Here is a 12,215-nt window from a genome sequence, read left to right as displayed (position 1 = left end):
AATTAAAAAATAAAAAATCAACTAAGACAAATTATTTAAATATATCTATTCTTTATACACATTATAGGAGAGTATTTCGTGGAAAGAAATCTGAAAAATGTTCCATAATTTTTAATTCATTAATAAATGGGTCGACGGATTTTTTTTCTTGAATCTTAAGTGAACATGCTAATTTCTCTAATATATTTCTCTTTTAATGAATCTATATATGTGATAATTGAGACTACCAAATCACAACGAATTATTTTTGTACTAGCTTTTTTAATATTACTTTTGAAAAATAACCTACACAAAAATTATTTTAAAGGAAAATTTATGCTCTAGGGTCTTAAGAAGCTATTCCATAATTTTGCCAATTTTGAACTAAAAGAAACTAACTTGATGTCCACCAATTGAATATCTCTAGAATTTAAAGATTATTGGTCAATTATATTTCCTATAAAGGGTTAGTATTTTCATGTGAGAATATCACAACATTTTTTTTCACATTCAAAATCATAATTGAGTTGCATAATTTACAAACTAAAAATACAAATACATTTGAACAAATTTTAACGTACAAGAGAGATTTAAATAATTTTTAAGCAAAATTAACTTAGAGATATTATAAATGGGCACGCCCAATTTTTATTTCAAAGAAATTATGCAAAATGAGACAAAAATGATTTTGGAGGGATTATACCGGGGAAAAAAAATTTAGTACATAGTACATTACATTATTTGTTTGCTCTTCTTTATGCATGCTTAGGGCAAGTGCCAACATGAATCTAATTTACGTTTGCAGGTAATTGACATTATTTTACAGATAATTTATTTATATTTTTTTTTTTGTTTGGTTTTGATTCCATATTAGTCGGACAATGATATTGGTTTTTTTTATTATTAATTTTGATACTTGGGATGATTTTTATAATTTATTTGTAAATCTCATATGCTCTACTTGTAACCACGATATTCCTCTGCTATAAGCGAGGGCTATCAATGTAAGTATTAATTGATGAACAGCACCAGCTAAATCTAACGCTTAAATAATAATGTCAATAATAGTACCATTTTCCATAGAAGATGATTCTTGAAGCATTATATCAAATATTGGGACATTACCTTCCGACATGCTTTGATTTTAACTGCCGTCTAATATTTTGTCACACCTGAATTTCTAAGTTTTAGGACCAACAATAGACGAAGGAAAGCTACGTTGTTGTTCTTTTTTTGTTTTTTGCCTTTTTGTTTTGTATTTGGATGTTGCTGAGAACACATAGTAATCATCATTCTCAATATCCCAATCAAACCACAAACACGAAATTACATATCGAATTCATGGTAGTGAGTCCTAACAAGTTTGAGACCGAATGCAAATGCCAAAAAAGCTGATTACATAGGAAGTTTACATACTGGAGCAGCGATTGAAAACTAATCAATTCAACTTGATCTAAGTGCTGCACACAAAGCAAGCAAGTAAAAGATATATTGTTTGGTCCAAACATTGAACATTCTAGTTTTCCATCCATCCAAACAACTGCACCATTAATGCAGCAAAAATAATGAAACAAGCATCATTAGAGTTTGGAATTTATACCAAGAGCTTCAATTCACAATATAATGGATGCAAAGTGTTTTGATATATAAAATAAATGCCAACACAGGGCAATAACTGATGGCTTTGCTTCAAAGCTTTGAAACACTAGCAGGTCATGTACTGCGGGGGATTAACAACACTCCCACTGCATCCGAGAGAGAGAGAGAGAGAGAGAGAGAGAGAGAGAGAGAGAGAGAGAGAGAGAGAATCAAGTTAAAACTTTGGGTACAAAAAGTCTCCAGGGTCGCAGAGGAGAATATCAGTCATCAAACCCATTCATTTTGAAAGAATAATAAAAATTTACATTTACACAACCAGCTGTGATATACAACAGAAATGGCCTAAAAAAATGCGGGCTACCATTGTCCGTTGTAAATTACAATCAAAGCGCTACGGGAATGAACAAAAAAAGTAGCTACAAAGCTTCAAAGGACCGACAAACTACAAAATGAAGCCCATGCTCAATTGACATGCTAGAACCCACAGCATGTTTCTATTGTTGCTTCTGTGATACTAAAAGTGCTAAACCTCTAAATGAAATACCCACACCGATCAAGAAGGAAAAAAACCAAAAAGAGGAAAAATAAATGAAAAGAATATGCCCAGACACACACAAAATACTAGCCTGGGGAAATGAAATAATAAAAATACACATTGAGCTGATGAAGCATGTGAACATATGCACAGACTTTGCAGCATGTACCTCTCGGAGGGAGAGCCATGCACCATGGAAGGGAAAAGAGGGTTGAAAGAAAACTATATCCAATTCAAACTCATTCTGCTCGTTGTAGTAAAAATGTAAAGCCTGAGTTTTCACGAATAGGAGGCGGTGGATCAATATCAGCAATTTCTATTTGTTGCATTGACTTTGAAATGTCATCAACTGTGAACGGGATACTGCATTGTCAAAGAAATAGGGAAAAAACTGTAGTCATAGCCAGAAAAATACAATAGGATGTTATGCTTCAAGTTATACATCAAGCATGCATGTAGAAGTACACGAAAAACAAATTATTACCTTGAATCATCATCAAGTAAGAACGAACTGCTGACAGCATTATTTGAGTCCTCAGTCATCATAACTCTCATACTTGAAATAACCTGGACATTAGACAAGAAAATGAAAAAGAATTGAAAGATAAAATGAATAATAAGTTCATAAAAAGGTGGGTGGCGGACTATGATGGACTCAATAAAAACAAAATCCGAGACCACAACCAGTGGGACTTAGGTAACACAGATGGATCCTAGTCGGTTCAATATTTTAACCATTCACGTAACTCCCATACGAATCAGATAAAGAAACATTCAAAAATGTAATTGAATTAATTTTATAGAGCAGTTCTAGGCAAACACTCAAAATATGGTTTTGAAAATTTTTCTTATAGGCTCTTAAAAAAACACAGAGATTGAAATAGGACTCACATCAGAAGAGACACTGTGTGTACCATATTTGTCATCCCAGTACATCGTACTAATCCTGTACAATTGTTGTATGCTGAGCACCTGCAAGAAGAAACAAATTTAAAAAGAGAGAGAGAAAGAGACAGAGAGAGACAGAGAGAGATTCAACAGCTGAGGTTACTCACAGGGCAAAGATCATTTGTAATTTCTCTCAAAGTCTTCTTAGGCTTTTGATGTATGACCTGATTTGGCAGAACAAAAAAGTATAAGGAAGAAGGGGAAAAAAGAAAAAATTGAACTATCAGAATCCAGGAGGCTAGACAACAAAATATGCAACAAAAATTATACTAATAGGAGTGAAAGACTAGAGAAAGTAATCAAACCAGGAATCCAACTGCTTGTCTGATATGTTTCAGCTCATCCCAAGCTGAGCCTGCATACTGAATGTGAAGCAGATGGCCAGATTAGTATTCAAGAGGATGGCAAGGAGTGAAAAAAATACTGGGGAAACTGGAGACTGATACTACCTCCTCAGTAGCTTCATGACACCACTGTTCTAACTCTGCCAACCCAGCTTTCACATACTCTCCATTGCTGAATGAGCAACATTCACGCCGCAAAAGAAGGCTGTAAAAATCAAATGGATTTACAGATGACAATCGCTATGGTTTAAAATATTTTACATTAAAGGTGGTTAAAACTGTCCAATCACTTGCTAGTTATTACCTGTTGAACAGCTGAACATTGACGAATGAAAATATCTGAGTGAAGACCTTCCGCACAAGGAATGGTGGGACCTGCAGAGCAACAAATGGAAAATATGCTATTCTGAGAACAAAAATATATATTTTCATTGCATATGGAATTTTCATTTGCCAATAAATAAATAAATAAAAGTATAAATGATCAAAGAAGAAAATAGACTTTAAAATAGTATCAGGAACTGCTTTACTCACATAGTTGGCTCTCATTGTCTTTAAATAACTACTTAGGCTTTTCACGATGCTCTGCCAATGAGCAATCAAAGCTTGTTGGGCAACAGCATTTGCATGAGAGCGTCCCTTTACCAAACTAACCCGGGATGTCCTTGGTGCCTGTGTTATAATGGAAGGCAAAAAGAAATAAGAAAACAAAACTGAATATATATAATTACAATTTAATATCATAAAGACACAAAAAACCAACCATAGAAGCAAACATTGATTAATTTATCAGACACAGTTTCAAACTGTCAGCTAGGCCAAATGTTGGTCAGCCAACAATACAGAATTCTACATCCTTGGATGCTGTTTAGTTCTTGCCAGTGTAACCTCAGATAAATTTGTAGAAGACAAGTTTACATTTCATGGAGAATAGGTGTGAACTCCTCTTGAGTACAGATCTAGGGATGTGAGAGTTAATAATTGGTAGTGGTGTTCGACAAACCACATCGTTTACATATGAAAAAAAACTAATCAATGACCAATCTCCAACAGTTACTGGAACATAGAACAGTGCAAAGAAGAATAAGAAATATCAAGCAAATGTGGTAATATTACTTTCAATTTCAGGTCGACTTCAGCAACCTAGGAATTATATTGGATATCATTTCTAAGTGAGAATGAATGAAAAATATTTTGTTAAGACATTTTTCAGGTGCTTGAAACAATAATATTTTGTCAAGACATTTTTCAGGTGCTTGAAACAATATTGTACATTATTTATTTGTTTATTTTTATAGAACACATAAGAACCTATCATGTAATTATTTTTATTTTTTTAGTTTTCCTTCCTGTCTTATAAAACCAAACATTATGCTTATGAAAGCAAAAGGAGAGCATCAAGCCTCAGTTGTAGTCACATAAATTTCTTGCCAGATAGCAAACAGTTTTTTTACTCAAAAAAGTTGCTCACACAACCTGCATTTTTATAAGAAAATTTGCTAATGCAACTTGCATCCTGAAAAAGACTTATTTTCACAAACAATTTTTTGCGATGACATTCTATTATCCCATGAATGCCCAAGAGTGGAGGTTTGTGCCCATAAGTCATCCCACCCCATAAACTGCCTCTCGTCCATTATTTATCATAGGCTTGGAGCTACTTGGAGATTTTGATCACTAATAAAATTATACAAGACAAAATACCATGGCAATTACCTGAATACACATTCCAAGCAATGGGGAGATTTCCTTTTTTAAATTGTCTCTTATCATTCCATATATCTTCTCAAGGAACGCTGTAAGTTGCTGTTTAAATAACAAAGCTGGATATTTGGCTTCTACTTGTCGCAAGTCATCCAGTCCAGTAAGCACTCGACCACTAAGAAGTGAAAAACCTGGGCTTTGTGGAGATGATCGGAGCCCCTAAATTAAGCAAGCAAATGAGGACAGGAATAAAGAACTATCTCAATCCTTTGGATGAAAATCATGTTCAAATAAAAATACAACAAATAAATGCTTGCAATTTACTTGAGACATCCTCCCAAACAGAGAGGCTGATGATGTTCTTCGCCGTTGCGGAGTCAAGCTAGCTGCGCCACTTGCTTTAAGTGTGCGTTGAAGGAGCAATAGAAGAGTGGATGAGTTACATAACCAATAGCACAATGTGTCATTGTTATCCTGGACCTTTAGTAAGGTGAGATTCAAACAAATGTTAGTATATTTCATACAATCTATAATTGTTGCACTCATTATTCAGGTAAAAAATATTCAGTACCATCACAAGTTTCATGACTTGGTGTGAGGAACCAAAGATTCATGACTTTATTTTCAAAAATATAACAAATATAGAATATAAAACAACCACTCAAATTCTAAAACAGAGCCATAAAGGTTTGGTTTTACCTCTATTGCAGCACCTATTGTTTGAATAATACGATCAAAAACACTGGTTCTTTCAACCTCAAATGACCTCCAATGGAGAAGACATTTGTATATCAGACAAGCAGCAATGGGCCTGCCTCCAGAGAAGCCTAGATCTTGTGAAATACATTTTATTAGCAGATCTTGATTCTCCTGGCACCACAGAAGAAAGTCGCTCTAATAATGTAGAGATGAAAGAAGATAAACATCTGGGAAGCAACTACAATATGTAATGTCAACAAATGAATGTCTAGCTTTAACATAATGGCAACCTTTTGCTAGATATTTTTCTAGTAACTAATTACCTGCTGTTTCTCATTAAGAGATTTCTGTGGCTTTTCTTCACTTTCAGGTTCTCTTGGGTAAGATACAGCAAGGACTGAATCCTGAGATTTAACATGAGCAGGAACACAAACACATGATGTCATTGTTTCTCCGATTTCAACAAATCATTTATACTCAGTAACAAAATAGGCATACCGATGCTTTCCTTGCTTCACCATTTAAAACATTCCCATTCTCTGGAGTCCTCTGCAATTTACAGAGGAACAACTTAAAACATTTGTTTTAGCAGCATATATGTGAAGGGGAAATGAAAAATTTATTCTGTCGTTGGTACCTGAATGATTGTTGACTTAGATCGTGCAGATAAAGCTTTACCAGTCGGTGATATAGTCAGTGCTTGTTGACGAAGTACTTGATTCTCTGATTCTAAGTTAGAAAGTTTCTCTTCGAGCCTGATGGGTAAGAAGATGAAAAGATCTAAGTGATTACATATTTAGCATTCTGAGAAAACCTTCAAATCATAAGTGGCATTTGGGTAGCTTCTCCCATTTTCATCTCCAGGATTCATAAAAGTCTAGATTTGTGAATGTGAAGGCATGCATGGACATGTGAAAAAAATGCAGGCATAAATCATCAATTGTCATGGTTTCCCAACTCAAAGCCTCAGAAATACAGTTATGGACCACCTCTTCACACTTCATAACTGTTTAGAGTTGCGTATTTTAACCAATGCACGTTTAGAAATGAGTCAGGTTGCTATTTTCAACTCTTTGACCAACACACAGGGATTAACAGATGTTCAGTTATCCAGTCTGACAGAAATGTTGACTTTCATGCTTGGCAGCAGCACAAGATAAATAAAAATTCATACCAAGCATTTTGGAGGAAAGGCCTCATGTTTGCAAAATTAAGCTTAACTGCAGTTTTATCCAAATAAGAGACTTTAGGAGAAGAAAACAGTAAAGAGGAGAAGTACAATCAACACGAATGATGAAGCAATTCTATCTGGCTTTTCACGTGTTAAGAGTAAATGAGTAATATTAGTAATAGGATTGATAAAATTTCCAAATGATCCATCATATATGTTTTGTCACCGACCTTTGCACTGAATCTTGAAGCTGATCCACTTTCTTCTCAGCATGTTCAAGCTTCCCAGACAATTCCACATTTTTAGCCTGGGCAAGAGAACATGCTTGTTTGGCCTCTTCCGCAGTTTGAGCTTCCGATAGCAGCGAAGCCTGTACAACATTATAAAGGTATATCCATATATTTTAACAGTGGCTTTTATAGACATTAAAACATAAGGTCTAAACCACAACATAGCATGTAAATCAAGGTAATAGCCTTCCAAAATCTTGAATTATCACCTTTGCACATTATTTTGGGAGTTCTGAAATATTGTTATTGCTGTATATACACTAGTATATGTCACATGCATTGCTGATGCAGTGTGCAACGGGGAAATGGCCTGTAGGACCTCTCAGTTTAAAGATTAGGGATAATTAAAGGGAGATTTAATGGCCAAGAGAGATCCTCTTGCAGGGAGACGCAGTGGTGGAGGCAATGGAAGCAGCCACTATGTGAATCCTCAACCCTTACTTCCAAATTCTCAGGAAAATTCTCAACAGATCAGAACTGATAGCCAAATTGAAGAGGGAAAATTCTGTACTTCATTATCTAGACTAATAAATATAAGGACACCCATTGCACATTAAATGTGCCTAGAAAAATCAACTATTCTCAACTACAGCTGTTTAACTTCTCTAGACTCAAAGACCTTATAAGTGAACTTTGGAACTCAACTCATAAATGAAATTTGTAAATGAAGCTGGACTTAGGTAATGAGTCAAATGACACACCTTGACTAGATGACAATGATGACACCTAGATAATAACAACTAATAAATATAATAGCAACTAACAATATTAACTAGATGTAACAGTAAAGTTGCCGCTGTGTGACCTGGAGGTCATGAGTTTAAAGTGTGGAAACAGCCTCATACAAAAATGCAAGGTAAGTCTATGTACTATAGACCTATTGCGGTCCTTCTCCAGACCCTCATACACAGGAGTTTTGTGCACTGGGCTGCCTTTTTTCACTGATGCAGCAGCCCTGCATCAATTGCACGTGATTGCAAATAAATTTTCATGATTGATACATTTGAATAATTCCTCATATGGTTCATTTTTTTTAAAAAAAAATGATAATATACATTGTCATAATTAAAATAGAAATACTTAAAGTTTTCTATAAAAATTCATATTCTTTTTAAAACCATAGAATCTGAATACAGACATGAGAAACTACAACAACACAAGGTAAATTCCATCAGTGGTCACTAAACTTTTGATTAAATTCGATTCAGGCCACTAAATTTTAAATTGTTTCATCGCAAAAATAAAACTTCTTAATTTGGATCAATGTCCTACACAGTGACTGTCAATTGAACAAACCCACATAACACATACTAGGACACAACAAATCTTACAAATATAGGTCATATTATGAAATCAGAATAGGTTTTCTGTATTTCTTGAATGAATTAATTGGTACAAGTTTATACATTCTACTTATTATACAATTGGGTACGCTAAAGATGGAAATAATCTCCTAACATAATCTCTCTCAATAATACACAATCCTATACATCTCTCAATAATACACAATCCTATACATAAATAACCCTCAAATCACTCCAAGATACTCAGGATTTCTACACTCCCCCTCAAGTTGGATCATATATATTTATCATATCCAACTTGAAGATGAACTCATCAAAACTCTATTGGGCTAACCCTTTGGCAAAGATGTCCTGTTATTTGTTCCTTGGTAGGGACATAAGTCATACAAATTGTTCCTTCTTCAACCTTTTCTTTGATAAAGTGTTGGTCCACTTCTACATGCTTAGTCCTATCATGTTGAACTGGATTGAGAGAGATACTTATGGTTGCTTTGTTATCACAGTAGAGTTTGATAGGGAATTTCACTGTGATCTGTAGTTCTTCCAAAAGTTTCCGTAACCACAGTCCTTCACATATCCCTTGTACAACTACCCTGAACTCAGCTTCAGCACTACTTCGAGTCACTACATTCTGTTTTTTACTTCTCCAAGTTACCAAATTTACCCATACAAAGGTGCAATATCCGATGGTAAACGTTCTATCTTCCGTTGATCCTGCCCAATCAACATCAGTGAAAACTTCTACTTCCTTGCTTTCACACTTCTTGAAGAAGAGTCCTTTACCCGAAGAACCCTTGAGATACCTGAGAATCTTGTACACATATCAGCATCAGTGAAAACTTCTACTTCCTTGCTTTCACACTTCTTGAAGAAGAGTCCTTTGCCCGAAGAACCCTTGAGATACCTAAGAATCTTGTACACAGCCTCTAGGTGAGTCTTCTTTGGTGAATGCATGTGTTGGCTTACCACACTTACTGCAAATGCGATGTTAGGTCTGGTACGTGATAGATTAGTTTACCAACCAATCTATGATACCTCTCATTTTCAACCGATATTCCGCAGTCTTTATCTCTCTTTATTGCTTCAATGGGAGTTTCACTAGGTTTGCATCCAAGCATGCCAATTTCGGTTAGGAGATCAAGTATATACTTTCGCTGAGAGACACAGATACCCTTTTTTGAACTAGCAACTTCCATTCCCAAGAAGTACCGCATTCGTCTCATGTCTTTAACTTCAAACTCAGTAACTAGGACTTTCTTTAATCTTTCCATCTCCATTGTATCATCTCCAATTAAGATTATATCATCAACATACACAATCAAAATTGCTTTCTTCCCACTTTCAGATTGTTGGAAAACATAGTGTGATCTGATTGCCCTTGTCAATATCCTTGGTTCTTTATCACCTTTGCAAATCTATCAAACCATGCTCTAGGAGATTGCTCGAGTCCATACAAGGACTTTTTGAGTTTACATACTTGGTTTTCTTCACCTTTTTTACTGAAACCTGGTGGCATCGCCATGTAGACTTCTTCTTCTAACTCGTCATTTAGAAATACATTCTTAATGTCAAGTTGCAGAAGTGGCCAATTCAAGTTGGCTGCCAAAGACAGGAAAACCCGAACTGAATTTAATTTTGCCACCAGTGCAAACATCTCCGTGTAGTCAATGCCATAGGTCTATGTAAACCCTTTTGCAACAAGACGGGCTTTATACCGTTCAACTATCCCATCAGCTCTATATTTCACTACAAAGATCCATTTGCAGCTTACTGGCTTCTTTCCTCTTGACAAATTCATAACGTCCCAAGTTCCATTCTTTTCCAGGGCCCGCATTTCCTCCATGACAGTTTCCCTCCATTCAAGAATCTCCAAGGCTTCCTGGATATTCTTTGGAATTTTTATCCTATCAAGGTTAGAGGTAAAAGCACGACACCCTATAGATAAAATTTTATAAGAAATGTATTTTGACCAGGGATAGAGAGTACATGACCTAGTTTGTTTTCTAATAGCAATGGGTAAATTGATGTCATCAGGTACAAACTTATCAGAAGGAAGCTCATGGCCATTTGGTTCTATTACCTAATCGGGATTGGGCGTGGACTCATGGTTGCTCAGAGCTAGCACCGGTTCCAACTCTTTTGGTGCCTCAGGTATGAGATTCTCCCTGTTCTTTGATTTTGACTTCCTTGAATAAACAAGTATCTCCTTGTTATTTTGTTTTTTTGCATCTCCCCCTGAATTTAAGTGATCTTTTGTACATGACAGGTCATAGAATGGTGTAATGACAGGCTCAATGTAATGCACAGACTCGTCAACAAAGAAATCAAAGAACCGATCTTCACTCCAATTCTCCCCTTGAAGAGAGGATTTTTGGAAGTCAAGAGTGGTTTCAAAGAACGTGACATCAAGGCTAACAAACAATTTTTTTTGTGACAAGATCATAACATGTATAGCCTTTTTGAGTAGGAGAGTAACCAATAAAAATGCACTTAATGGTGCGAGGTTCCAATTTATCCCTATTGTGCGCATAAACATGTACAATGCAATACACCCTAAAATTTTTAGGGAGAGATTTGAGTTGAGTCGAGAATTGGAAAAACATTCTTGGAATTTTTGGAGAGGAGTGGCAAAAGAAAGAACACGACTAGGCATTCTATTAATGAGATATGTAGCTGTTAAATTAGCATCATCCCAAAAATATTTTTTCATATTTGTAGTAAACATCAATGCTCGAGTTACTTCAAGAATATGCCTATTTGTGTGTTTGGCAACCCCATTTTGTTGAGGGGTATCTACACAAGAACTTTGATGGATGATTCCATTTTCTTGCAGATAATTTCCCAATGTATTATTGAAATATTATGTATCATTATCAGTACGCAAGATTTGAATGTGAGTTTGAAATTGTGTTTGAATCATGGAGTGAAAATTGATAAAAATATAATGGACTTCAGTTTTATCTTTCAATAGGTAACCCAACAAATACGAATGTGATCATCAATAAAAGTAACAAACCATTTCATGTGAGTGTAATTAAGAGAGCGTGAGGGCCCCCATAAATTACTGTGAATCATAGTAAAAGGTCTTGATAGTTTGTATATGGATTTTGGAAAGAAATTACGTTGGTGTTTTGCAAGTTCACAAATCTCACACTGAAAATCATAAGACTTTTATTTGAACAAATGGAAGGAAATAAACATCTTAAGTATTGAAAATTTCGATGACCCATCGTAGAATGCCATAACAAAATTTAACTATCCCTAAAAATAGATGCAGAATCACAAACAGAAGTTTGACATTGTTCACTCATATGCGCCTCCTCAAAGTAGTAGAATCCCTCACACTCCTTAGCACTGTCAATCGTCTTCCCCGATGATAGGTCTTGGAAAACACAGTGAGAGGAAACAAATTTAGCAGAGCAATTGAAATCTTTTGTCAACTAGCTAATGGATAACAAATTGCAAGACAGTCTAGGGATGTGTAGGACAGATTTTAGAGTTATAGAGTTAGAGATTCGAATACTCCCTTTTCCTGCAACAGATGAGAGTGATCCATCTACAATTTTAACTTTCAAATTTCCAGCACAAGGTGAATAGGATGAGAACAAATGATAGGAATCAGTTATATGATTAGAGGCACCA

General features: G+C 35.3%; 1 protein-coding gene across 1 annotated transcript in view; it reads right to left on the bottom strand.

Moving 5' to 3' along the window:
- Nucleotides 1–1,838: 1,838 nt before the first annotated feature.
- LOC131164420 (myosin-17-like) overlaps nucleotides 1,839–12,215 on the bottom strand; it is a 49,839-nt gene continuing 39,462 nt past the window's right edge. Inside the window, exons 25-39 of the mRNA XM_058121596.1 lie at nucleotides 7,210–7,349; nucleotides 6,446–6,563; nucleotides 6,307–6,357; nucleotides 6,132–6,212; nucleotides 5,809–5,979; nucleotides 5,434–5,589; nucleotides 5,122–5,328; nucleotides 3,940–4,077; nucleotides 3,710–3,780; nucleotides 3,511–3,610; nucleotides 3,367–3,423; nucleotides 3,169–3,225; nucleotides 3,005–3,085; nucleotides 2,598–2,680; nucleotides 1,839–2,476 (exon numbers count right to left, since the gene is read on the bottom strand). Of these exons, the coding sequence (XP_057977579.1) occupies nucleotides 2,353–2,476; nucleotides 2,598–2,680; nucleotides 3,005–3,085; nucleotides 3,169–3,225; nucleotides 3,367–3,423; nucleotides 3,511–3,610; nucleotides 3,710–3,780; nucleotides 3,940–4,077; nucleotides 5,122–5,328; nucleotides 5,434–5,589; nucleotides 5,809–5,979; nucleotides 6,132–6,212; nucleotides 6,307–6,357; nucleotides 6,446–6,563; nucleotides 7,210–7,349 (1,635 nt within the window). The 3' untranslated portion in view covers nucleotides 1,839–2,352. The remainder of the gene's footprint in view (nucleotides 2,477–2,597; nucleotides 2,681–3,004; nucleotides 3,086–3,168; nucleotides 3,226–3,366; nucleotides 3,424–3,510; nucleotides 3,611–3,709; nucleotides 3,781–3,939; nucleotides 4,078–5,121; nucleotides 5,329–5,433; nucleotides 5,590–5,808; nucleotides 5,980–6,131; nucleotides 6,213–6,306; nucleotides 6,358–6,445; nucleotides 6,564–7,209; nucleotides 7,350–12,215) is intronic.

Source organism: Malania oleifera, chromosome 9 (genome assembly GCF_029873635.1).
Source record: "Malania oleifera isolate guangnan ecotype guangnan chromosome 9, ASM2987363v1, whole genome shotgun sequence".
Lineage (NCBI taxonomy): Eukaryota > Viridiplantae > Streptophyta > Magnoliopsida > Santalales > Ximeniaceae > Malania > Malania oleifera.
This window is presented reverse-complemented; position numbering and strand designations above follow the sequence as displayed.